The following is a 27,951-nucleotide window of genomic DNA, read 5'->3' on the forward strand; positions in this document are numbered from 1 at the left end:
TCAGATGGAAGAAGATTTTATATCCCTAGGGAAAAGTTTTCAGCACAACGTTGAGATGTACTAAATCGTTTATAACAAAGACAGATGATAGACTAGAGATGATAGACCGATCCTTCTTAATGTAGCTCCCACCATAAAGAACTAATCCAATATTGTAAGGAGAATGTGATCTACCGTAATTGTATCGGTACAATGTTATACTAAAAGGCACGCCCTCTTTATTAACAAGATTTGAAATCATTTTCATCTTGCGAACCAATCAGAGTTAACTAGCTTAGGGTTGTTCTTTTCATGAGGTTAATGTGCAATTACTCTAGGGGCATGTTTACTTACTTGGAATGGGAGGGAATGATTACGGGGTAAAAATATTTCTGCGTTTACTAACACATAAAGAAATCGGAATGATTCCGGATAAAAGTATTCCTGCGTTTACTAACACATGAAGGAATCAAAATGAATGTAGGTCCCACCTCTTTATAATGAATCGATTCCTGAATACTCAGGAATTTGATTACGAATGGAGGAGATGGGTTTAGGAATCAACTCCTCCTGAATCAATACCGATTGCTTTCTTCTCCCATTCCAGTTGTCTCCGATTCATGATCAGTTTCCATTCCAAGTAAGTAAACGTGCCATAGAATTTGACTCCTACACCCTCTAATTATGTGGCAGTTTACTACCAGAGCGGTAGAGACTATTTCAGTGTCAGAAATTGACTAAAGTATTAGTGACTCCTACCGTCCAATTTGGAGTCAAGCGTTTGTTAATTGAAATCAGAGAATGTTAAGGGGAAAGAAGGTGCTGAAATAAAAAGCCAATAAAAGAAAAATGGAAGTCAAACAATGAAGCCGCGTAGGACTTGAAATCCAATTAAGAGTCAACGCTCAAACTTATAACAAGTATTTGATCATGAGAGGTGATTTGATCGATAAATAATGGTGGGGATCTCATTCTCATTGAGGAGAAACAGTCTCCAACTGCCATGTTGTCTCAATGTGCGCATGTAGAAGAAGCATCAATAAACAAATTCCACAATCATAGACAGCTTCCAAATTATTAACTTGTTGCATTTGTTTGATCATGTTCTTCGGGGGCTTTTGGCTTTTGAGTGTTTTTAATGAAAACCATCTGATCAAGTCACCATAATCGTCTACTCAAAGGCTCTCCATGTTGGTTGAGCTAATGATGATATAGAATGGGGGGGGGGGGGGGGGGGGGGAATGTGGGTGGGGCATTGTTAGTGTAGCTTTGGCTTGTAGTGTGAGTAAATATTGTATCATGTGTAAATGCACAAAAATGATAACAGTCAAATCGGTATTGACAGATTATAATTGATCTATCGTTTTTCTTTCTTTTACTAAAAAAGACGAGAATGAGCTAAAAAAGAAAGTTGATGGTGGTGTGAGTGCCCAAAAAACATGTCAATACTAAAATTTACAAAACCTAAAGATATTGGATGAGGTGATGGATGAATAACTTTTAGCTAGCATCATTATAGCATTATGAGAGATATATCACAACAGATAGATTGGTAAGTATGCTTTATAAATCAATGGTGTTCTTGATTCTGAGGGGATTTTTAAGAATTGATTCATGATGTGAATGATGTATTTTATATTCTTGATTCTCAAGTGCTATTATCTAGGAGCGTGGTTATCCCAAATCCAGTCCAAATCTGTTAATTATGGACATGTGAGGCCAACTAGCGAACCCTAAACTATTGCGACTTTGCGAATTTTATATAATATTGCTATGAAAAAAAAAAACAGCCGTGCATCCCCTGCAGGACCTCCATCAAATTGATATTTGTTAGGGTGGAGACATCCAAGTTCATTATTGAAAATCTCCTTGACCAATTATTGGTTGAAATCCTTTCTCAATTACCTTGCGACTCTGCTCTTCAAAGCAAAGTGTGTCCGAGCGTAGGTTCGCTCCAACAAATTAGTTAAATTTAATTTTTAGCTATATATAATTATTTTTAAAGTAAAATTCAACTTCAACAGACTAGTTATAACTAAGTTAAATTTAGTTTTTGCTAAAATGGCTAGCTATATTTAGATAGAGAGCTATATTTAGCTAGAGAGTCCTGCATAGCTAAAACAAAAGTTATATTTCTCTCTCGTCTTTTGTTCACATGTCAGTTTACGATTCGATAAAATATAGTATATTATTTACAAATAGCTACTATTGCTGGAGCAACATTGTTAAACCAATAGCTATATTGCACAACTTTAGCTAAATTTAACAAAAAGTAATTTTTATTGTTAGAGATGCTCTAACTCTCTATATGAGAAACCAATTTAAACAAGAAAAATCAGAAAACTCTAAGAGACCATGTACATGTTCAGCTTTACTTAATTTTTTTTTTTTTTTTTTTTGTATCTCAGCCATATCTATGGTTGGGCGAATTCTTGTTCCACAAGAAAGCCCTAATTCTTGTACTTAAAACTAAGGCGGTGCTTGTCACATTTTCAGCAACAACATATATAAGAACATTACTGTTGTTAAAAACTGATAAAGTAGAGATAAGTGAGAATGCTAGTTAAAGAAAGACCACAATAAAAGAAAGAAGAACAAAATACACATTTAGATTGGAAGAATGATATTAATCACAACAAATAACAAAGATATATACATCCAATTACAAATAACGATCATTTGGTATTTTGCTAACTCATTCTTTAACTAGAAGCAGTGGATCGGAAATCCTAAACTCCAATATCAAACATTGGTTACGCACCATTGTTCCCTAATTGGGCATGCGGAACTTACACAAAGGGCAAACCCCACTTTTCTGCAGCCACTCTACAATGCAGCACTCATGGTAAAGATGTGAACAAGGCATTTTAGTTGCTTCGAAACCAACCCTAATCTCCTCCATACAAACCGAACACACTGTTGATGGCACTTGGACACTCGTCCTCTCCAGTTTCTCAATCGACAATTTACTGGCCGGCATAAACCTAGGCTCATAATAATCACCAATAATACCACCACCACCATCATTTGCGTCCTCATCAACATCGTCATCAATCACATACATATCGATGTTCACCCGCATACGCAGTCTCTTCCCACCGGCGTAAGGACTAGGTTTCTGTGCCGCCTCGAAGGCTCTGAACAGTACTTTCTCCACCATGGAGCTACGCTCCTCCAGTGGGACTTGCAGCTGCCGAAGTGTTTCAGATAGAGCTCTATCCATGGATGATGAGTTAGAGTCGTCAAGTTCGATTGAGGTGGTCTTCCAGATCGCGCGGGGGATGACGTCGTAGTCTAGGAGCCGGTCCGCCTCGTCGGAGGTGACACGTCTGATCACCGCCTCAAATTCCATCAAGAACTTGGTGCTGCTGCATAGAAACTCGTTTTCTGGTTCCATGAAGGCGACAAGTATGTCGCAGAAAGTGTCGCCCACCACTTCCCAGTAGTCACTGGCCATGGCCATGTTCTTAATTAGTTTGAACAAGAATACAAGGAAAGAAAATGAAGGATCTTCCGGATGTTATGCTTTCTTTCACAAAGCCACTTCTATGAAAATGGTAAGAAATGAGGGGCGTATATAGAGAGAGAAATGACTGTCCAAATTGGAGTGGGATTTCCATATCCCACCGACGTTGGGAATCCTAATTAATTTACTTGCTGTTCAAGTCTTTCTAGTTAATTTTACGTTGGAAGAAAGGAAAAGAAAAAGAGATTTGAAAGTAATTTTCTCTATAAAAACTTTCAGTTACCTCATTTTTCTTTTTCTTTTTGCAGCTGGCATCCATCTTATCTCCGAATTGTGTTACCTGTGTGCATTCCCTAACCGTTTAGTGGTGTATATTAAGGCTTGATCAGAAATAAATTTTGGATTGAAATCATTCAATCTTTTCCCCCTTCTCCTATATAGATTTCTTTCCTTCATTATTCAGATCTACTAGTAAATCGATTACAATTTACTACATGTGGATGCGCGCAGGTGGTTTTGGATAGTAATTTTAAAAGGTGAATATTGAGTCGATAATACTCGAAGGCCACTATTGCCATGCCATTATTTATTTGTGGTGGTTTGATATATATAACTGACTGGGTGATACTGAAAAAAGAAAAATTCATCAAACGAGGACGTTATCGGGAGTACGTCAACACCATGGTTGCCAACCCCAGTTCCTAAAGTAGCTGGCAACTGGACTACAACACCAAATGCCTAAGGCGGTTGTTGTGACATTTTCCAGCTACAACGAACATTACTGTTTTTAAAGACAAATATAAAAGTAGAGACATGTGACAATGCTAGTTAAACAAAAGACTACAATAAAAGAAAGCAGAACAAAATACGCATTTAATATAAAGAAATATATACATCCAATTAGAGATAACGATCATTTGGTATTTTGCTACATCATTCCTTAACTAGAAGCATTGGATCGGAAACCCTAAACTCCTCTCATGACTATACCTATCAATTAACATTGGCTGCCACCATTATTGCTAATTGGACCGTAAGAGCAAACCACACTTTTCTGAGCAACACTCGTGGTAAAGATGTGACTCTACAATGCAAAAGTCATGGTAACGATGTGAAGCTGGAGTGAGGAAAGAAATGGAGGATCCACAGCAGGGGTGACGAAAGAGATGGATGTGGAGCTGGAGTTGGAGAAAACATTTACTGGGTTTAGGCCCTATGACTGAGTTAGGTAACTCATCGCATCATATCATATAAATTAGGTAGAGTTAAATTGTTCTATATGTTGTTAATCTGGGAGGTTTCTGGTTTAGTCCCTTTACTTTTTTTTCTTAACTTTGACCAATATGTTTTAGGAAGATTTTTACTTTCGATTGACATGTGTTCTTCCAACTGATTAAGGAGCTAGCTTTAGTTGACATTTAGCTTATTGTTGCAGCTTTTGTTTCTTTCTATACCATACATCTGTTGTTGAAGAAGTTATATAATGGATATATACTAATATAAAGACTCAGACTTCACTTGGTAAACAGGGCATGTGATTAGTTTTCACGTACTTTAATTATTGGCAAAGTAACAGGTCAACATTGGCTACAAGTGTAGGAGGTATTGAGTTCCTATCCAATTTTGCTTGGTGAAATATTGAGATAAAATTGCAGATCCAAGCAAGAGCCTGCAGGAGATGTACATTCGAGCATTCTTGATTTACAGTTATTTAAGTAAATAATAAACAGTATGTAGTAGTGCACCGTCTTTAGAAGTAAAAGAACTTTATAGCTGCCTATTTTTATTCATCTTTTCCTTTTGTCAATTGTTTGATATATATAACCTGTGAATCAGTAATATGTAAGAGCTCCCTTTCTACCAATGCAATGTGCTCAAGATAGGGATGATTGAGATTCCGAAAAATATGTAATTAATATTGATAATAAATCTCTCCTTATAAATATAATCTCCCTCCAAGATTTGTGAACAAGGGGATATTGCATATGAGTTTACCTTTTATAATCTTACAAAGATGCAAACTGCCTCATCAAGAATGTCAGTATAGGAGGACATCACTTGTCTCTTCTACCTTATTTCTAGTATTACTACAGCCACCTCTTTCAATTTTTGAATGCCTCTCCTAGGTACTGCATTAGTATTTATGCATATCATTGGCACAATGGCGATGCCTAATGAGATCAAAAGTGAGTATTTATTCAATCCGGTGTCAATCTGGTCAACTTATAACTCAGCTTCTTTGTTTGATTCTCACTGCCATATAAACCATGCATATTCTCTCTGTGTTGATTGTGGTGTCTTGTCTTGCAAAGTTGGGGAATGCGTGGTAACTATATTTTTCATATCATGTTGCAGACTGTTATAAAATTATTTGCCTCAATGCATTCAGTGAATGACAGCAGCTTTGACTTGAGGCACCAAGGACATAAGGGAAGATATATACTCTGCTGTGAAAGGTGTGGTTCCATTTCATCAGAAACAAAATCAAAACATAAATTTTCAACATATTAAAGAATTAATTTGATTAACATTATTAGAATCTCAAGTCACCAAACAAAGTATGACAAGCTGGTACTAGAGACTTTTTTGCTTTCTTTTTAATGTTTTGATAAAATAAGACTGGATAAATCAGACGGCGCATTTGATGGAATGTTTACCTTATAAATTTGCGCAGGTTTGCAGCTCAGTCTTTACAAGAGTAGACTTCACTATGTAAATCGAAGGGTATAATTATTTTTCAGATTAATTAAGTGGCCGGTTATTGAGGTTATATGCAGGTACATGTAGAATATACAGTTTGCTGTTTAAGGGTGAGGTGTCATAGCTCATAAGGAACATAGATGAACAAAGAAATTGTATTCATCAAAACTGTAATATTGAATCACACTACAGAGGCCATGAAAGGCACCAAAGCTTTTGATACGTTTGTTACAGAAGGAATCAAGAAAGAGCTAAAAATGATAGGGAACAAAGTGTAATCCTGTATAACCCTGCAATCAAGCCACACAAAACAAACTTCTAACTGATTTTCCAGATTTGTGACACGTGGTATTGCATTCTGATGAGAAAGCTCCATAATGAAGAAATGTTGACTGTTGACTAACTGAGCCTTGACTTTCTTAAGAGCTTTGTTCTTAATTTCCATTCAACATAAGAACATCCAGTTTGCTATATGAATTATTGTGATAACATTCTAGATACAAGCAAGAGCAAGAGCCTGCAAGCAGAAGCACCACAACGACTCATCGATCATCCTCGTAAGTTTCTCCTACAAATTACACATAAATTTAAATATTTACAAAGTCATGTAGAACCAGAAACAGTAGAGCACATTTTTTAGCAGCTTTAACTGCATGTTCTTTTGCTCTGTGATTTGTCTGTGATGCCTGAAGTATGATTATATTGGTCACTATATACCTGTAGAACATAAAAAACAATTTGTTGATCTCTAAACAACAATCCTTTAGCCTATGTGAAATGAGTTCTGCAAACATAAAGTAGCTAGATTAGACCTCATGGCGGGTGTTAATTCTTCATATATATATATATATATATATATATATATATATATATATATATATATATATATCTATATATATATATATATAGATATATATACAGGCCGGCTACACTAAGGATGTCCTTAGTTTTTCTTAGGTACGAATTTCCGGTTTTCACCCACTTTCCGATCAAATTTTCACATCTTAACCGTTCAGGTTTTAGATCCTAATGTATAGATCACCTCTGCAAAATTTCAGCCAAATTGGTGATTATTAAGGCATCCAAAACTGCAAATTACAACAATGTAAACGAATGGTTCCGGTTCGACAGATTCGGTTCGTTCGTGTAAATTGCAGTTTTGGATGCCTTAACGATCACCAAATTGGCTGAAATTTTACAGAGGTGATCCATATATATATATATATATATATATATATATATAATTATATGTATATGTATAGGGTAAAATTATAAATGGTTCTGGTATAAGATTTTGTTGGTTTAATATATTGACTTTGATTGCGGCAATATTCGTTTTAACCGGTAGGAGCAGATTTTGAATAGAAAGGTGCTCAATCATGATGATAGAGAGCAATATGGATAAAGACCACACCTGGATTGAAATTAGACAAGATGAAGGGAATTTGACAGGAGCAAATAATGTGGACGGGCAAATTTTGAGTGAAAATAGAAATGATGAAGACGAATTATTAGCATCATTGATTCGAGGAAAGTTTTTAGAGCCACCTCCATCACCACCTGGCATATTTAAAATTCCCAAGATTCTTCAGGGTCCTAATGAAGCTGAGTTGATACTTCCAAAGTTAGTATCAATTGGGCCATATCACCATGGTAAAAGGAACCTTCAAGCCATGGAAAGAATAAAATTATGCTACTTGCATTGCCTCCTCAATCGAACACCAACTCCTGACACCACTTTGAAGCACTTGGTCAAAAGAGTTAGAGCTATAGAACAAGCTTGTCGTGATTGCTATGACGAAAAAATTGATATGAGTAGTCACCAGTTTGTAGAAATGATGGTGGTTGATGGTTGCTTTGTTATTGAGTTCATGCTCGGAAGGACATACAGCAAGATTCTTTGGAATGATCCTCTGTCCCAAAGTTCATGGATGCGCACCCCACTTATATCAGATTTGTTTCTACTGGAAAACCAGTTGCCTTGGTTAGTTCTTGATTGTTTATTCCAATATCTTGTAAAAGAAAATGCTGACGATGAACCTGTTGGAAAGCATGAGTTTCTATCTGAGCTTACTCTCAAATTTTGTCAGTTGCACACCATGCGTTTTCTAAAGCCAAATGATGGAGCATTCAAAATCAGGCATTTACTTGACCACATAAGAATTGGTATAGTTGGACCAGAAAAGCTAACCATCAGTTCACGTCGTTATTTGGTTCCCTCTGTGACAGAACTCCGGCAAATTGGAGTCATATTTAAACGTGGAGACATGTCTTGCCACACACTCAACATAGCCTTCCACAATGGAGTGATGGAGATTCCGGAAATATGTATTGGCAATAATCGATCTCTCTTTATCAACCTCATAGCCCTCGAAGAATGCCAACAAGGCCTCATAGGTTATGCATTTACCTCTTATGCCAGGGTCTTGCATTATATTATTAAATCTAGCAAAGATGCAGAATTTCTCATGCAGAAAGGAATTATACATACCACTTTGAGCAAGGAGGACATAACTTGTCTCTTCAATAGCATTCATGATAACGCAACACCGACCTCTGAATCTGTTGTAATTCTCACCAGGAATGTGCATTTGTATTGTAAGCGTCGTTGGCTCAGGAGATGCCTTATAAGTATCAAACACGATTATCTATACAATCCATCTTCAGTCTGGTCCCTTTCTAACGCGGTCATCATTATTGTAATTCTCGGCATCGCACAAACCATATACACTCTTCTCTCTTACTACAAGTCATAACCGTCCTTCTGCTAAGCTAGCAAATGTGTGTTGTTTTTCTGATCAATATCCTGTCTTACAAAGTTGTATAAATGCTGTGTACTAGGGCATCCTATGTAAATGCTGACTAATTATATTTATCTCCATCCCATCTGTAAACTCGATTATTTGTCTGTATAATATTGGATATGTTTGATACAGTTGATCAATTCCACCAGTATAGTCAAATTAAGGTTAAAAATAAAAATTTATAAAATTTCGTCATCTTGAATGAAATTAGGACTGTCTTATAATGAAGTGCAATCTATCCCTTAAGTGGGACAAAATATGATTAGCCCTTAAAACTATTATACTAGATCTCATCTAATAGAAGTGATGTAGTATTGTATGAAAGTACTTGTCAAAGTCAATCTATCATCTTTTTGTGTTTGATATCAGACTATACTCCTATAGGAGGTCCAAGGTTTAGATTCAAGCAAGAACCGGCAAGGACTTCAAGAATCAAGACTTCATCATCCTCGTAAGTTTCTGCTACGAAATCCACCAGTTTTTACTACTTCAGTCTTTCTTTTTGGTCTGGAAAATTACATACCTAAACAGTTAAGAACCTAGTTCACAGATTTTAGAAATCAAACAGTGAAACTTTGGTCAAACTGTATATAGTTCTCATCTTTTCCTTTGTCAATTGCTTGTTATTAGTACACAGAGTTATAGATATGATGCATGAATCAGTAGTGTGCACATGGAAAATCACCATAAATTTGAATACGATTCAAAATGAACTGATAGCCCTCCTCCACTGACTGTTTTTAGCTTTATTGATCATAGTTTTATAGTTCTCCTTCTGGTTAAATAGCAGATTTATACTAATTTGGAGGTACTTAGACTGGTGCATGCTTGATCATGAATGAAATTAGAGAAGAGGAAGGGAGTTCATTGCAGCAAATGATCTGAACCAACAAATTCCAAGTGAAAATATAAATCATGAAGACAAATTCTTAGCATGGTCGATTCGAGGCATGGTCGATTCGAGGAAAGTTTTTACAACAACCACCATCACCACCTTGCATATTCAGAATTCCCAAGACACTACAAGGTTCTAAAGAGAATGATTGTGTAGTTCCAAAGTTAGTTTCAATAGGACCATATATATCACCATGGCAAAAAGAACTTGGAACCGATGGAAAAAATTAAACTATGGTACTTGCGTTGCCTCCTTCATCGAACACCAACTCCTGAAACCAGTTTGGAGCATTTGGTCAAAAGTATTAGAGCCATAGAACAACTTTGTCGCGATTGCTATGACGAGGAAAGTAATCTGAGTAGTGATCAGTTTGTAGAAGTGATGGTGGTTGATGGTTGCTTCATTGTTGAATTCATGCTCAAGACAGAACGTAGAGAGTGTGTGACTGATTCTGTAACTGAAAATCTATGGATATGTTCACCTCTCATATCTGACTTGTTTCTACTCGAAAACCAGCTTCCTTGGCTAGTACTTGAATGTTTATTCCAACTGATAAAGCAAAATACTTGTAATGAATCTGTTGGAAAGTACATCTCTATCTGAGCTCACTCACAAAATCATGGAGATTAATTTGCACTATTGGCCATCTAGAGAGTACTGGTGGAGCATATGAAATCAGGCACTTACTTGACTACATGAGAACAGCTATAGTTGGACCAAAAACAGTAACCATTCTTACTCTTCCTCGTTGCTTGTTTCCCTGTGTGATAGAGCTGCTGCAACTTGGAGTCAGATTTAAATCTAGAGAAAGTTCTTGCAATCTGCTCAACATAACCTTCCGCGATGGAGTGATGGAGATTCCTCAGATTTTTGTTCACAAAAATGAATCTCTTTTTCTAAAACTCATTGCCCTTGAACAGTGTGAACAAGGGCGCATTGGATATGATTTTACCTCATATGCCAGGGTCCTGCATTACCTTATTAAGTCAAGTAAAGATGCAGACTTATTCATGCAGAAGGGAATCAAAAAAACCAGATTGAGCAAGGAGGACATAGCTCGTCTCTTCACTGGTGTTTGCAATAACACTACATTTGCTTCCGACTCTTTCTCTGATCTCTCCCGTGAAGTTCATTTATTTTCTAAGGAGCGTTGGCTGCAGAGATGCCTAATTAGCATTAAACAGGATTATTTATACAATCCATCTTCTATCTGGTCAATTTCTAATGCGGTCTTCCTTGTCATAATTTTCACATTCACACAAACCTTATATACTGTTCTCTCTTACTACAAGTAACTAGTCCCTTCCGAGAAGCTAGCAATTGTCAATGTCTTGTTGGGAACTATATTTGTTATATGGTTCCCATATCTGTTTCATTTCCAAGTTGTAAACTCTGTTTGTACTTCTTGTTTACTTGGTGTGTACTGGTATTTGTATAGTTTTCTTGCATCTAAAGCTGATGAGATTCATCTATGACTAGTAAATACAGGGTGCATTAGAGAAACTGACAATAAACTCAAAATTCAATATTGCAGAACGAATCAAAGTGTAATTATATATACTGGAAGTAAATCACACGATAATTTAATCAGGAAATGACAATCTATTAACCAAGCAACAAAGAATAATTCACAGTCATGTACTACCCTCGGATTGTTTCCTATTCAATCAACTCCACCCAAATTACAATGCAATCAGTTACCAAACTCAGTGATAGTTCTTAAACCAAAAAATGTTCAGTCCAGTTCCAAATCATCCAGAACAGCTAGAATTAACTATTCTCAAGTCTCAATTGAGATGATGAAAGCTCTGTGGTGCAAGTGCGGTTCTATAGACTAAGCATATTAAGAAGTTATAATCTCAAGTCTAGCAAACGAAGTATATGATATAAAATTGTGTAAACAGATCATGTACAGCTTTCAATTGCCTTCACTATCACGTATTACAGAAGTGATATCATATATACTAATAAAAAAAAGACTTGAAATACACTTGGTAAACGGGGCATGTGCATATTGACTGCAGGTGGAGATGTATGTGTAGTTGGCAATAAGAGGGCCAAGGTCTTAAACTTCTTCCTATTCAAACCAGTTTGCATTGAGAAGAAACAATACTGTAGATCCAGGCAAGAACTTGCAAAGAGAAACATACCACATCAAAACTCGATCGACCATTCTTGTAAGTTTCTCCTACAAAAGTTAAAGAAAAATTTATGTAGTTTAGAAAGAAGCAGAAACAGTATATCACAAATTTTAGAAGTTGATTTTTCGAACTGCACATATTTTCTTTGTGAATTGCCTCTTAACATACATCTGATGCTTGAATCAATAGTATGTAAACCCCTCTTTCTACCCATGCATGTATATGAAGTCCTTACAATTTATACCTTTCAAAATTGTACGTCAACTAATACTCCTCACTGTTCTGCAAAATTTTTTAGCTTCACTTGATTGTACTTCCAATGTTTCCGGTTAAAGTTTTTTTGTGTAGTTTTATACTTTTATTTGACTAGAGAAATATCCATTGCCCCGTCTTAAAAACCAATTTTGACTAATTTGTAGGTACTTAGGAAGGCACTAGATTGATGATGAATGAAACTATAGAAGAGGAAAGGAATGTGATAGCAGCAAGCCAGCAACTAATGTGAATGACCAAATCCTGAGTAGCAATAGAAACGATGAAGACGAAATTTTAGCATCCTTAATTCGAGAAAATCTTTTACAGCAAGCTCCATCACTACCTTGCATATATATTTAAAATTCCCAAGATACTACAGGGTCCTAAAGAACATGATTTTGTATGTCCAAAGTTGGTCTCAATCGGACAATATCATCATGGCAAAAAGAACCTAGAAGCCATGGAAAGAATTAAACTGTGGTACTTGCGCGCATTGCCTCCACAATCGAACACCAACTCCTGACACCAGTTTAGAGCATTTGGTCAAAAGTATTAGAGCTATAGAGCAAGCTTGTCGCGATTGCTATGACGAAAGAGTTGATATGAGCAGTGATAAATTTGTACAAGTGACAGTGGTTGATGGTTGCTTCATTCTTGAATTCATGCGCAAAAGGGCAGACATCAGGTTTCCTTCAAATGATCCTGTCTTCCAAAATTCATGGATGCGGTCCTCTGTTGAAACTGACCTGTTTCTACTGGAAAACCAGCTGCCTTGGTTAGTTCTTGACTGTATATTCCAATATCTCACAAAGGAAAATACTCATGATGAACAAGTTGGAAGGTATAGTTCTCTAACTGATCTTACTCTCAAATTCATTGAGATTTACACCACAGGACTTCGTCTACAGCTGATCGATGGAGCATCTGAAATCAGGCATTTATTTGACTTCATAAGAATCAGTATAGTTGGACCAAAAATGGTTACTGTGTTTTCTATTCATAGTTATCTGTTTCCTTCTGTGACAGAGCTGCAGCAAATTGGAGTCAAATTTAAAACCGGAGACATTTCTTGCAAAGTGATCGACATATCTTTCCGGGATGGAGATTCCAAGAATACGTATTTACAGTAATCAATCTCTCTTCATAAACCTCATCGCCCTTGAACAGTGTAAACAAGGGCGCATTGGATATGACTTTACCTCTTATGCCAAGGCCTTGCATTAATTACCTCATTAAGTCTAGCAAAGATGTGGACTTTCTCATGCAGAACGGAATTATAAGTACAAATTTGAGCAAGGAGGACATAGCATGCCCTTCAACAGTGTTTGCAGTAATTACACCACAGCCACCTCTGAGTCTTTTGATAAACTTACCAGGGAAGTGCATTCATATTCTAAGCATCACTGGCTACAGAGATGGCTAATAACGATAAAACGTGATTATTTATATAATCCATCGTCAATCTGGTCAATTTGTATTTCTCACCATCACACAAACCATATATGGTGTACTCTCTTATTACAAGTCATAGCCAGCCTTCCAGGAAGCCGTTTCTGTTTTTCTGATCAATGTCGTGTTTTGAAAGAGTAGGAACTATATACGTTTGATCTCATATAGTCATATTGTAAACTCTATTTGTATCAAACGGTTTATGTTTGAAATCAATAAAGCCAAGGGATTACGTGTATGTCTCTGAAAATGTCGATAAGATAGGATGACATGGACTGAAGGGCATCTGGTATGCATGTCACAGTTGCCATCAATTCTTGAATATGTGAGATGGATGAATAGACACTATAATCTTTATCAGGCAGGAACCGCGGACATGAAAATTGGATTCCTAGATTGAGAAGATGACTTATACCGGACAGTGCGGTCCATCAGGAAAGTGTTGAAGATAGCATTGATTCTGGACCTCAAATTAGGAGGTGAATGAATTGAAAGCAATTGAACAAAGCATGAAAGTGATTCAGGTGATCAAAGTATGTAAGAGGAAAGAACCGGTTAGGGTGGTGGTTGTATATTTTTCTACATCTATGATCTGAAACCGACCAGATTCATGAATGACAAGTAAATACAGAGTTCATTAATGAAACAAAAAATAAGCTAAAAATTCAGTTGGAACGGGGAACAACGTATGAAAGTGGATCAATATATATTGCAGCAAATCACAAGATAATTCTTGTATCAGAAAATAACAACATACTAACGTAGTAACAAAGAATAATTCACAATCACATACTACCATCATATCGTATCTTATTCAACTCCACCCAAATCATAACCGAACCAGTTGCCAAACTCAGTGATAGTGCTTAAACCAACATATGTTCTCTCCAATTCCACAACCATCTCCTTCCTCACCTCTGCTATGGATCCACCATAACAGATTAGTGAGCGAGTTCCCATCATCATAGCCCTTCAAGTTCCTAATCTTCTCCAAAGCGCCTTGTTTATCGTAAATCCCTTGCAAAGTATACACAAACCCTTTCCATCCTTCCCCAACACCCTCTCTACTCAGAGCTGGTTCTGTCCACTCCACGAGTTGCCTAACAAAGGCAACATCAGAGAACAATACCTCAGAGATAGGTAAAATGGGAAGCAGTTGGATTCCAAGCCGGCACTCTTTCCACTCCGGAGGAGCAAACCACAGTCCACTGTCCCTCTTATTAGCCCACAGCACTCCAACTACCCTATTTTCCCTTGTGAAATCTGGCTCATAAATGTTATCTCCCTCTTTTACTTGCCACCACATTTGAGCTGCCTTAATTTCCAATGCCGCAAGCATTGATCCAGTGGCCACAAGATGGGTGTCTCCATAGGCTAGCCCCAACAATGCAGCTGAGTAGTAAGCATTCACAGCCTCACTTGTGCTCTCTTGATTCCTACCATCTCCAAATTCAGTCAGCCCTCCTGCCCATGAATGCAACTTATACAAATCAAAGCATCTCAAACGTGGATAATTCGAGTTTGCCCTCCTGCCTAAGTTCATAAAATCCGCGGCGAGTGAATAAGCTTGAGCCCTATACTTCCTCCCCCACGCTGGATCAATCTTGGCAAGCACTGAAACGGCATAAATAAAGTACCCTAAATGGTAATGGTGATCATTGTAAATCCCAAACCCGAAATCTGCTCCCGAATCCGCTGATCCTTGTTTCGTCACAATGCCACCCCATTTACTATCATGCAAGAAACCATTCCCACTAAAAGTCCCATCCAACCAAGGCTCAATTGTATCACTCAAATACTTCTTAATCGCTGGAATCACATCAAGATAACCCACCTCCTCAGCAATCAAAGCCAACCTAGCAGCTCTAGCAATCAACTTCCCATAAAAATACGAAGAAGTAGTTGCAATTGGTGTAGAACTTAAAGCCTCAACATCTTTAGTAAGTGCAGATATTATCTCAGAATATGAGTCTTGTTTGATACCTTTAGTCGAATGCCAAGTAACCGAAACAGGGTCAGGCTTCAACACCCATGAATCCCCCACAACACCAACAAGATCACCATCAATGCTTTTGTACTTGAAATCCTCCAAAACAGTGACATCACAATCGTCACCATTGATGAGCTTTAAATGTAGAGGATGAGCCAGCATAAGCAAGTCTCCCCACCCTTTCTTCTCCCATTTATACTCCAAAGCAAACGGCTTTGTGAACACAGCCTCACCGGAAACCGGGTAGCAAGAGCTGAACCGATCAAGAACCGACTCGAATTGTGGGTCAGATTCCGGCAGAACTGCAATCCTCACAATGCCGGAAAACCCAGTTGAAGTGATCAAAGATACGCTGGTATTAGTAAGATCAATTGAAGAAGAGGTGTATACAAGCCATGTCTGATTGTTGTTGAGCTTGATCGTGTATTTGGTGCGAGATTCATTTGAAGAGAATGATAGAATAGCGTGGATCGTTGAAATCGAAATGGAAGTCCGGTTCGAAACAGAGCAGGTGAGAAATGGGCTTCCCCGGACGAGAAAGAATCTGAGATTGGAGGAGGGAAACTCAAGAGTGATGCTGAGATCATTGAAAGAAGAAATTACATGTCTTTCTTGTGGGTTTTGGGTGTTTGAGATGGTGAGGTCGGCGTTGAAGACTTGGTACAAGAAAGCAGAGTTGGAGAATCGAGATGGGTAACAGAGAGAAAGAGAGGAGGAGGCAGATTTGATGAGGTAGGGGTGGAAGTATTCGGGTTGATCTCCATTTTTAAGGGTCAAGTTTTGGAAGAAGGAGTTTGTGGGGAGTGGGGTTTTGAGGAGGTTTTGGGAAAAGAAAGGAGAAGGGTCAGGGAGGACTGTGGATTGGATTTGGGGGAAGAGGAAAGGGGTTTGCTTGTGTGTGTGATGTGAATGTGGAGGTGACATGGTTGTGGGCACTTCAATTTCTGGTTCAGATGGTGGTGATGGAGATGGGTTTGGAGAAGGTGGAGGTGGAGGTTTATAGGGTTTGGATTTGGGTTTCTTGAAACTCTTGGTGATTAAGGTTTTGACTCTTCTCCTGATCTTTTTCAACATTATATATTTATGTGAAACCGAGTCAAAATTGATGGGGAGGAGACAGAAGGCAGAGGAGTAGGTGGAATTGGCAGAGGAGGAGCAAATGGGGGGAGGTTTAGTTGTGTTGGTTAGAAATGGTGGGAAACAACACCTATAACATGCCTTGCAATCCTCACGTACCCAATTTCAAGGTAACTGAGGATTGCAATGTATCCAAGAGAATGTTCAATGGGTTAAGGAAGGTATAAACCATGTGGGTTTCAAGCATGCTTCCAAGGTAAGCAAGTACGAATGACTTGCGAGGTTGCTTCCCATAACAACATGGTGTTTGAGCTTGTGTGTTTCTTTGTAGCAAGGTAGGAGTTTATTACGTTCTGCTAATAATACTCATCTTTATTTCATGACTTAATAGTTAATATCGTCATTATTTTGATATTTTAAGTATGATGGCCTAAAAAGAAAAAGGAATGTCAAAAATACATCATTAGAGTAGGGTGGAGTCAGAGCCGGCCCTGAGAGCTGCTGCCTAAGGCGGCCGTCTCAGGCCACTGACTTCCGGAGGGCCTTCGACAGTTTCTTTGTTTCATTTAAGTATAGAATTCAACAATAGTTTATATATATTTCTTCGCTAATGTAATGCCACTTTTTAATGTAGTTCAGTGATAAGGGAACCGTGTGGCTGTTTTTTGGGAAGCATCCCACCCGTGGTTCGATTCACTGTTTACTCAATGTATTTTGCCTTTCTTGTTATATTCTTTTCGTATAAACACTTTTAGTTCCCTTTTTTTCTTTTTCATTGTCACTAATGTATATGGCTTTAATTTATTTTGCTCATTATAATTAAAGAAAACAAATAGTAGTTTACTATATGAAAAACAAATTTTGTTATTGAACACCTTTTTATGGCCAAATTTTGTATATGGCGTAGAATTAATTACTCATATTTATAAACGAGGGTCGGCGGTGGTTATTGAATCCGTGCAGCGGATTTGGGAGCGAAGTCGGGTCGAGGCTTGGAGGCGGACTTGATTGCCGGTGAGGTTTGGTGACCACCCATACCAGGCTCCGTCTAATTCTTCCAATGGCTGAAGGGTGAGGCCGACCGCCGGAAGTGCTGGAATGGCAGAGGCCAGTTGTGTCGGGATAGCAGCGGCTCCGGCAAGCCTACTAGCTAGGGTTCCGGTGCTCTCCGGTCCAAATTTCAGAGTGAGGGCAGTGGGAGTTGGGCTGGGTGTGGGCTTAAGCCCACTTTCCCTCCTCTTTCTGATTTGGGCAGAAGTTGGGTCGGGCCTTTCGGTAGGCTTGCTGCGGGCTAGGCTCAATATGACCCTATATCAAGGCTGTTCACTGCATTGATGGGTGGAAGGGTACACCATGATGGTCTTAGGCCCCAAGCTAATCAAGGCAGATGCGGAGAACTAGGGTTATGTTAGAATAAATTTAGTTGTTAGTTTTGGCTTTTTCCTTTTGGTTTTTAGTTTTGCATTTTCCTTCTTGGCTTTTAGTTTTTACTTTCCCTTTCGGGTTTTAGCCTGACTGCTTGTGTAGTCAGTTGAGCATTGATTTGTAATGGGTGATCTCCGGATCCCCTAGATTGACCTTGTACGGTCGTTATGATCTTTTCGATCACTGGAATATATTCCATTTCCCTCAAAAAAAAAAAAAATTACTCATATTTATAAATTTACATTACCTTGTAGATTATGTAGCATTTTGATATTTTTTAAGTGATCGATTGCAACAAGCTCTATAATGTTTGGTCATTATCTAAACCCATAAAAACAACTTAAATTAGTATTGGGTATGTAATCACTGAACGCTAACTCACCTTAAAAATCTCTTGTAACTAACATCCGAATACAATGAAAAATTTTGGGTCTTTCTAAATGTACCCAGCAAATTTCTATGTAGACCCAGCATATTAATTTTTGCATGAAAAGATAGTTATATCCACGTATGAAATGACAGTAATGGTCACGGCCGGTAAATAAAGATAATAACAAAATAAACCATAAAGTCTGAAACTCTTTTTTGTATTTGTACCAAGCAGTTCACTGTGTTCACGTTGTTATGTTGTTTCTTTCAGCAAAACCTTAAACCCAAATTTTATTTTCCTTTATAATTGCTTCAAGGGTTTAATACACATGATATCGACAAAGTTGTGACTGCAATTATGATTTTGGAGGCGTCAAATAAGGTTTGTTCATTTTGTTTATCATAGAACCGGAATAAAAAAAATTTACTGCAGTTTATCGCACTTTGATCGGTCAATAAACACCGAAAATTATTAGAATATTCGGTAGTTTACCATCGAATGAAATAGGTACGTTCGGTAATCAACCACCGAAAATTGTTATACTATTTGGACGACCACCACCGAATTTTACTGCTCTGTTCAGGCCATAAACACCGAATATTGGTAGAATTTTGGCAGACAACCACCGAATGTTACTACTTGTCGAATTCTTTTACTATTTTCAATTCCTTTTATCTAAAACTCACATCGAGTCGGTCCTCTTTAATGAAGCTCCGAACTGGTTCCTCAGTTAGGGAACAAACTTGGCGCAATGCTCATTGATGCGGAACGCATCATAAGTAACTCAACTAAGGGAGATAATTGGGGTCTTGCTGGGTGTGAGTTTTGGGCTTGAGATTTGCCGGGTGTGAGTTTTGCTGGGTTTAATAAATAACAAGGGTAGTATTGGAAAAATTGCAGGGTGTAATTAGAAATTTTATCATTTTGTTGGGTGTAAAAAACTTGCTGATTGCTGGGTACATTTAGAAATACCCAAAATTTTCGATAGCCCACAAGGACTACTTTAGTATCCAACTACCGTACCGTACTATTCTACTTCTAGGCTTAGAGTTACTCATGACCCAAACATGGATTGACTTGGAAATTAGTTGTTTGGGCCTGCTAAAAGATCTACACCTCAATCCTACAGAAGTGACAAAGCCCAATGTTTTTCTGGTTCTACTAGGCTCAATATGCAAATCGGCTGTTGCTCTTGCATTCTAGAAATGCCAGCTGGAAAAAAGCCCAACAATAGAAAGAAAGAAGTACCGGTTCAATCTGAGTATGACGACGACGAGGGTCCCGGACTCCCGGTCGAGGTCGAGGTCGCCGACAGATATATGAGCACGTTATAAATGGGACTTGCACTACAAACTCAGATGAATAGTCTTAACTGTTGATGAAATGGTCCTAACTGTTTATGAATGGTTTTAACTGTTGAGTATTTTAATTTCACATGAAAGCATGTTTTAAATTTGCATGTTGTCGTTTACCCTTGCAGGCTTGCAGCCATGGATTCCAGTTGGTCGGTGAATTCATCCATATACATTTCACGTGAAAAATGTGTATAGATATGATGTGTGGTCATCTTGATCTTCTTCACATCTCACCATGTGAAAATCGAGCTTGCTTCAGTATGTCAATTATAGAGATCTATGGTATAATTCTCAGTGCATGTATCATGTATTCTTCTCCAAACTGGAGGATATATATATATATTTACTATATACTAAGCGTCCTACACTGTTCTTAAGCACTGTTCATCACTGTTCATAAGCACTGTTCATCACTGTTCACATCGAAATGACGGTTTTGCCCTCATTCTAAATTGTTTTACGGCTCTGCCATCGTTCTGCCAGACGCTACCGTCGGTTTCTTCTTTCTTCTACAGCAGTATAACCGTATAACCACGATTGCTCTCTCAATTTGGATCTCCGCCGTGAATCCGACTCTCAGCTCTCCCATATCAATATCGTCGACGAACAGGTAATTCGCGCCTTCAATTGCTCCAAAATCTTCCATCAATTTTCAGTTTTGACATATCTCCATCTGAACTTTTCAGAAAGTGATAGAGATAGATTGAGAGAGAGAGAGAGAGACGGAGGTTTTCTGTGTCTTTTGGGTCTTCTCACTCTTCTGCGAGAGAGAGAGAGAGAGGAAGTGAAGGCTAATTCCAGGGAGAGGAAGAACAGGAAATAGGAAGAGAAAGAAGAATTTGATACACCAAGTTCATGCTGGGAATATGTGAGAATTGAATTTCAGAATTTGCTTTTTTTTTTTTCTCTGTTTGATGAAAGCTCTGTGGGTTTTGAAGAAGAAAGAAGAACAAGAATATAGGAGCTTGAAATTCTTCACTGATTGGTAAGGTTGGTAATTCAATTCCATTTGTTTCCCACAATTGGAAGAGCTGAAGTTATCTGATTGGTAATATATGAAATTAACAGTTGAAGAAGGTAGATAACTCAGAGAAAAGGAAGAGGGGGACGGGAACAATCGGTTTTTTTTTTTTTTTTTTCAGAATCACAGCTCTCTCTGTTTGTGGCTATTTGTATTTTTTTTTTCGTCGAGTTTTTGGGGTTGCTGTGTTTGCATGGTTTTTGGGATCATTGATTTTCTGATCTAAATGTCTGTGTTCTAGGTGTTGGTGGCTGTGATCTTAATTTCAGAGCCAATTTGGACTCTAGAGCTTGGAATATCATCTGGGTTTTATCTGTTTTGAGTGTTTGAGTGTTTAATTTTGAGATGGGGTGTAATGATCTTCACAGTCTCTGCAAGCCAGATCACTGGGACAGTTAGCAATGAATTTCTTGACTTCTCTGTTGTGTGCAATGTTGGGAGCATATTTTCATTATTTGTTGACTGATTTTGTTCCTCCCATGTTTTTTTTTTTTTTTTTTTTTTTTTATATTATCATTCTGTTCAATCTTCTTTTTCTTTAGAACATACTCAACATACTAAACAAATACCCAAGCTAACAGATGATGCGCCCTGCTCTTGGGGTCTTCTTATGTTTCCTGTGATATCAATAATTCAGATGCTAAAGTGTTTAATCCCAGATACTTAAAGACCCAAAAAAGAATTGATGATACTTCTAATGTGTACAGAACATTTACATTACTTTGTAGTCAACTTTGGCCTTCACTTATTAACATCTAAATTTGTTTTGTTGATGCAGCTTTGGCATCATCTGTATTTGAAGTTTGATCATGTGTAGCTCATAATTGTTGTATCGAATCGTATATCCCAGTTTCAACTGTACCAATGATAGCACAGTGAAACAAATGTTCAATTGATAGGTCATGCATCGATCTTGGGGCAATCGATGTGGAAAATATTCTGTGTTTCTTCCTACTACTAAAATATGCTTTTGGATACATGTTCAGGTGCATCAATACGTGATGGAAGAGAAATCCTTTTAAAGGTAATTTTGAAAGACATACCATGCTAAGAACTTAACTTTTATAATATTCAGTTATAATATTACCTTTGGTATTTTTTTTTAATATTTTTTTTTTATAATATTCAGTTATATGTATCAGTAACTTTAACTTTTCCATACCAGTTATACTCATACATTATAGTATTTAAGTTACTCATATATATACTTATTTGGATTAGATTAGGCTAAGGTTTGATTAGTAAAGCTGATTGTATGTTATGCTCTTGGTTTTGGTGCAGGAAGCTTGCTGATCAGTATACTGTCATTGCAGGTCAGCTGTATTTTTGTTACTGTTTTCAGTTTGTTATTGTGGAGCTCTAATGTTCTTAAATGAATACTATGTAAATGAAGTGGCTGTAGAACATTTGAATTTCGATTCATTGTCCCATTTATTTCTGTGGTTATCTATGGCATCACATATGTTGCACGGTCTGTTTGATTTTGCATTCCATCTTATGAGTATTTTTTTTTTTAATGTTCAATTTCTTCTGATTCATTCTACTTCCTGTTTTTTTTTTTTTTTTAATATCTTTTTTTTTTCAATTCATTCTTCTTCCAGATTTGTAGGAGACTATTTTGAGCTACAAATTAAGTGCAATCACAACAGTGAAGTGGTCTGCTCATTATTTTCTTTTAGTAGTAATGAAAGTATGATATGTAAGTATAAATATTGACGTGATACAATGAAATTCAAAAGACTCAACTATAACATACAAATTTGAGACAAAAGAAAACCCGCAGCATCGCGCGGGAGAATAATCTAGTATTTACTATATACCAAAGATGAGTTAACTGTTCACGGTTCATGAACAGTAAATTTACGGTTATGCCCTCTTTTTCCTGTTGACTGCTGTTTATAAGACAGTGAAGTGACGGTTTTTGCCCTCCTTTGATATTATTATTATTTGTTATTTTTTCGGCTGTGTATCGATGAGTTCACTGTTCACGACGGTACTGTTCACGAACAGTAAATTTACGGTTATGCCCTCTTTTCCTGTTGACTGTTCGCTCGGTTACTGTTCATAGGACAGTGAAGTCGGCTGTTGCTGTATCGATTTTATCTTCTTCTCTACTCACCAATCCTCAAAAGAACAACAACCCGAAAACAAAGACAAACAGGAAGAGAGACGTGAAGGATTGACGACGAAAACGAGGTAATAAACATACATCTCATAGTAACTGGGTTTCTAGAATCTAGGATCTGCAGGGGAACTTGGTCGAAGAGAGTTTTTTTTTTTTTTTGCTTGAATGACAGATCTGATAAAGTTTGGCCCTGTAATCTCAATTGAATTCCCCTCTGACTTGCTTGATTTCATGGATTTATTCTGTGATTTTTTATCAGATTAGTTGGTCTTGATTGGTCTCAGTTAATGTCTCTTTTGTTAATTAAAGCTTATTTGATTGAATTATTAATGTATGAGATTTGGTTTGTTTTTGTAGCCTGGGTTTTAACCTTTCAACGATTCCAAGGTCCATCTTTTTTGGAGATTCTGAAGGAAAAGGATTTGGTTAAAAAGAAATAAACCAGGTTTGGTTTTTAATCTGACTCATCTTTGATATCATTTAGTGAATTGTCATTGGTTTCCATGAGTGGAATATTTTCTTCTACTGATGACTGATAATGTTGTGATTTGCGTAGACTGATTTGAATTCAACTGATTTGCTCACGTCTATGTTGAATCAATGACTTCAAATCAGTTTGTGGTTGGTGCATTGATGAAGTTAACTATTATGTGCTTTTTTTCAATAATGCATATTGAGCTAATAAAATGTTTTCGTTCTTTACATAAACCTAAAGTAGTTGATTAATCGTTTTCTGTGTATTGGTGGTATTGTGGTAGTATCGTGGTCTATTGTTTTGGTAGTATTGTGGTCTATTGTTTTTATTCAGGTGAATCAGCTAAAGCTTAGTTAGATGTTTTTTGTATTGAATTCACAATGTGTATAGTTGTGGTAATGTTCAATTCTTTAACTGTTACTGTTTGATTATTCAGATTCTGGAAACAGTGTGTTATTCAATTTCCCAACTGCATTGGATTCAGGTATGGCTAGGAATTTGTTTTGACTTGGTGTTTGTTTTAAGTGTATTGGTATATCATAATTTTTTAATACAGTGATGGCAGCAAAACCTGAAGAAACAGAACTAAGGAGACATTTACGTCATCAGAATGGAGAAGGCCAAGCTTTTGGTCCTATTTCTGATATGGAGAAAGATCGACAAATTAGATCAAGAAGGTGGAGACAACGTGAGCATTTATTATCACCTTTACGATGTTGGTCTAAATGACTGATTTTGGTAAAAAATTCTTTATAATTTATACTAATTCTGTTCTTTTTTTATATTGGTTGGATGCCTGCTTCACGCATAGTATGCATATTTAGTTGCATTTTGTATGCAAAGTGTATCGCATTAATTACCGTAGCGGAACAAAGTGTATCACTTAATGTGAATGAGTGTTTAAATGATAGAATAGTGAATAGTGGCTGTTCATTTTGTATGGGAAAGATGTTTGTTTGCATCCTTCATTGTTTAGTATTCAGTGGCATTTGTTTAAATATAAATGAGTGATTAAATGTGAGAATAGTTAATAGAACCAGGCCTCATATATATCAATTAAAATGTCTTATAAGAAGGTCAACAGAACAAGAAACAGTTATTGGTGATTGCTCTGATCACAATTCCTATGATTATCATCCTACTGAGAACAATTGATGTTTCTTTGTGTTCCACTGGTGATAATGTGTTTTTTTTTGTTTTGGTTGTGCAGGTTCTATGCAAACGATTATTTGTATTGTTCAGTTGCTGCTTTTCTTGGTCTGTATTGAGATTGGTCATTGTCTAGGTATGTTGGTGATTATTTTGGTGGGTTTCCGGTTTCTGGTTTTGGTTTTTTTTTTTTTTTTTTTTGGCTTTTGTTCTTCAGTCAGTTCTATTGTCTTCACTGATTGAATATAGGTATATGTAGAAATAAATGGTTTCTTTGTGTTTTGGTTTGCAGATATCAGTAAACAGTGTGCAATCGGAATTTGAAAGTGCTTTGAACTTGGGTATGAAATGTTTTTGTCAGACTGCATACATAATTATGTAGATGTTTTTACAGGATGAGTTGAAGTTCTATATAGAACTTGGACCACACAAATGATAAATGGTTGTATTGAGTTTGATTGCTCAGTGACTAAAATAGTACTAACATGGTTGTTATCAAAAATTCGTGCTAGGATTATTGAATCACAGGTTTTACTCCATCTAAGAAGACTATTTATATTGCTTTGCATGATTAGTCTTATATATTTGTAAGAAGTTGGAAAATTTTCTCATCAATCAAGAGTGTTTCTCTGATAGCAACCTGGTCTTACAACATCTGTAATCTAATGGTATAAAAACTTATTATTGGTGAATCACTTAATGATTTATTAGGAAATTTGTGGTAGATTCTGTTTCCTCTGCTTAAATTTTGTAGATATTGTGCTTCTGTTCATATTTTACACTTAAGATGGATATCACATGTTTAAAATGAGATTATACTCCATTTAAGAAAAACGATTTACATCAGTTTGCATCGTTAGCTTTATACATTTACGAAAAGCGAGAAAATTTTCTAATCAATCAAGAATACTTCTCTCATATCGACATGGTCTTACAACATCTATACTCCTGTCGATTGATGAATCACTGAATAAGTTAATAGGAAATGTGGCACGTAAACTGCATGAATCATGATCATTTCACAATCTTAGTATATGCAAAAGTCCTTATGATTCTGTATGATTTCTCTGCCAAAGTATCTTCATTTTTTTCTTTCATTAATGGCTTGCAGATCATAAAGGATGGTGGATGTGGCTGCTGCTGGTGCGGGGAACGCAAGTAAGGATCCAAATTTGATCCCACCACCTCCTCCAACCATTCCACCCAATGTGAAGCCAGGAGTCCTGACTTCTCCCAAGTATTCTATTACGAGTAGGAAACAATTGCTTGCAAACCACTTCAAACTCACTGTGAAAGCTCCAGATTCTGTATTCTACCAATATTCTGTATGTCTACCTCATGTCATTCTTTTGCTGTGCAATTTACTATGTTCAGTATAAAATTCTTAATGGCATACTATTCCTCACAGGTTCATATTACTTCTGAAAACAAGAAGGCCGCTCAAAGCAAGGGAATTGGCAGAAAACTGGTTGACAGGCTCTATCAAACATATTCTTCTAAACTTGCTGATAACAAGTTTGTGTATGATAAAGAGAAAGTTCTATATACAGTTGGTCCTCTGCCACAGAACAAGCTTGACTTTACAGTTCCCCTGGAGGAGACATTTGCAAAGAGGTATATCCGACTATTGTTCGCTTTTTTGTGTTCTTGCTTTAAAGATTCCTCTATATATCTCTTATACAAGAATCCATATATTTTCTCAACTAGGATTGTTCTCCAATTTAACAATTTCAAATTCAGTTACTCACTTTGCTCTATTTATACTTAATTGAAGAATTGCCTAATATCAATCATCCAAGTCCAGTTTGAGTACAATGATCAATATTGATTGTTATTCATCTTTGGATTGTTAGTTAAAATTCATCCGATCCAAATGAACCGCACAATATTAGGTTGAAGAGAAATAGTTTTTTGTTTTTTAATCTTACTCATCTTTGTTATTGTTTAGAGTGAAAAAGTGGAGCCTAACAATACGTACTTAAAGGTAAATAATTATTTACAATAATTGATTCGTAGAAAATTAACCTTTTAGTATGAACTGTTAGACGTAGAGATTTGCGAATTTAAAGATTCAGTTCAAAGGTTAGCATTTTGTATACACAGTTCAGAGAACATTGTTTTAACTTGATGATTAATATTGAATGGCAGATAAACAATGGAAAATGAATGTGATATATATTTTTCTATCATCTATGACTGAAATTATCCAGATCTCTTTTGTGTTTGACGTATTATCCAGATCTCTTTTGTGTTTGACGTTTTCAACACTTTTTTTATTTTATTTTTTAAGGAAACATGTGAGATATTATGATTTAGGAAAGATTTTACCTTCCGGCATTCATTTTTGCTATTTTTATACAGAAAAATGTAAGCCATGCATTACCAGTATAATGGACTTCAATTTTGTTCAAGCACCTGGATGCCATCAACAACCATACTCAACTTTACAATGTCACAAAAGGTAAGATTATGTTATTTTGCAATAAAACTTTCTGACATCAAAAAAACCTTATCACAACCCTTTTGTCCTCTTTTCCAGAACTTCAGCCCGTCTTTTCCAACAAACCGCATTACAACTCACTGTATGCTACTGCAGGTCATGAACTAAAAACTTGCTTCAAATTTATTTTTTTTGAACTTTTTTTTTCTTTTCCTTTTTAACAGTTTACATATATAGTACTAATTCTTTTTACTAATCAATTTACAGACATTCGAGAGGCAAAACCAAAAATTCCAAAAAGAAAATCAGAAAGCTTATTCGGCTGATTTCATTCTGATACTCAATCTAACTTCTTGGCAGAAGCAGATATTCCGGAAGGAATTCAAGAAGTTTACAAGGAAGTTCAGTTGGCAGTGCTGTTTGTATGCGCTTGACGAGGTGGTAGTGTTTGTGAAAGAACCTCATCTTAAACTGGAACAGATTTTCAGTTAAATGTGACTTCAGCTTATCAGAAGGCTGTGTGCGCATCAGTGTTTTGCTGAATTGCAGAGTATTATTCCTTCATGGTCAAAGCTTATGCTCGGTGGCTCAGCCAGCCCCTCCAATTATTTGAATTTGCTATTAGTTGTCTATATCTGTATGAATATTAAGTACATAAATTTGGTAAGTGGACCTGAACTATGGACCACTATGAATTTCAGTACATAAATTTCCAAAACATAAACTTTGGTACATGAGGTTTAAAAATTGACCAGTTAACATACACGACGTCAATGACGCCGTTAGTTTGGTGCCAGATGGCTGTATTTGAAGGGGTAAAATGGTCTGTACGGCC

General features: G+C 36.8%; 3 protein-coding genes, 1 long non-coding RNA gene and 1 pseudogene across 29 annotated transcripts; 3 read left to right on the forward strand and 2 right to left on the reverse strand.

The window, feature by feature from the left end:
* Positions 1-2,749: 2,749 nt before the first annotated feature.
* LOC133733195 (uncharacterized) lies at positions 2,750-3,442 on the reverse strand. The gene has a single exon (XM_062160827.1). The coding sequence runs from the start codon at positions 3,440-3,442 to the stop codon at positions 2,750-2,752; it is 693 nt and encodes a 230-aa protein (XP_062016811.1).
* Positions 3,443-7,482: 4,040 nt separating this feature from the next.
* On the forward strand, positions 7,483-8,357 carry LOC133726194 (UPF0481 protein At3g47200-like). Its single transcript, XM_062153701.1, has 2 exons — positions 7,483-8,129; positions 8,236-8,357. Exons 1-2 carry the CDS (start codon positions 7,525-7,527, stop codon positions 8,255-8,257), a joined length of 627 nt encoding a protein of 208 aa, XP_062009685.1. The 5' UTR covers positions 7,483-7,524; the 3' UTR covers positions 8,258-8,357.
* A 4,073-nt stretch (positions 8,358-12,430) lies between these two features.
* LOC133733202 (UPF0481 protein At3g47200-like) lies at positions 12,431-13,900 on the forward strand (annotated as a pseudogene).
* Positions 13,901-14,376: 476 nt separating this feature from the next.
* LOC133726195 (glucan endo-1,3-beta-D-glucosidase 1-like) lies at positions 14,377-16,864 on the reverse strand. Its single transcript, XM_062153702.1, has one exon. It carries the CDS (start codon positions 16,751-16,753, stop codon positions 14,543-14,545), a length of 2,211 nt encoding a protein of 736 aa, XP_062009686.1. The 5' UTR covers positions 16,754-16,864; the 3' UTR covers positions 14,377-14,542.
* Positions 16,865-20,144: 3,280 nt separating this feature from the next.
* Positions 20,145-27,848, forward strand: LOC133726196 (uncharacterized). 26 transcript variants are annotated; one of them, XR_009854698.1, is made up of 16 exons: positions 20,145-20,516; positions 20,593-20,891; positions 20,975-21,951; positions 22,209-22,240; positions 22,529-23,123; positions 23,410-23,497; positions 23,964-24,011; positions 24,084-24,265; positions 24,738-24,812; positions 24,969-25,017; positions 25,788-26,001; positions 26,085-26,290; positions 26,625-26,660; positions 27,038-27,137; positions 27,216-27,272; positions 27,384-27,848. It is a non-coding gene; the product is annotated as an uncharacterized LOC133726196 (long non-coding RNA). The 26 variants fall into 26 exon arrangements; XR_009854695.1 differs by lacking the exon at positions 26,625-26,660 and having other exon boundaries at positions 20,147-20,516; positions 20,975-21,826; positions 21,914-21,951; XR_009854689.1 differs by lacking the exon at positions 26,625-26,660 and having other exon boundaries at positions 20,149-20,516; positions 20,593-20,774; positions 20,845-20,891.
* The last annotated feature ends 103 nt before the right edge of the window (positions 27,849-27,951 follow it).

The sequence above is a fragment of the Rosa rugosa genome, chromosome 1 (genome assembly GCF_958449725.1).
Source record: "Rosa rugosa chromosome 1, drRosRugo1.1, whole genome shotgun sequence".
NCBI lineage: Eukaryota > Viridiplantae > Streptophyta > Magnoliopsida > Rosales > Rosaceae > Rosa > Rosa rugosa.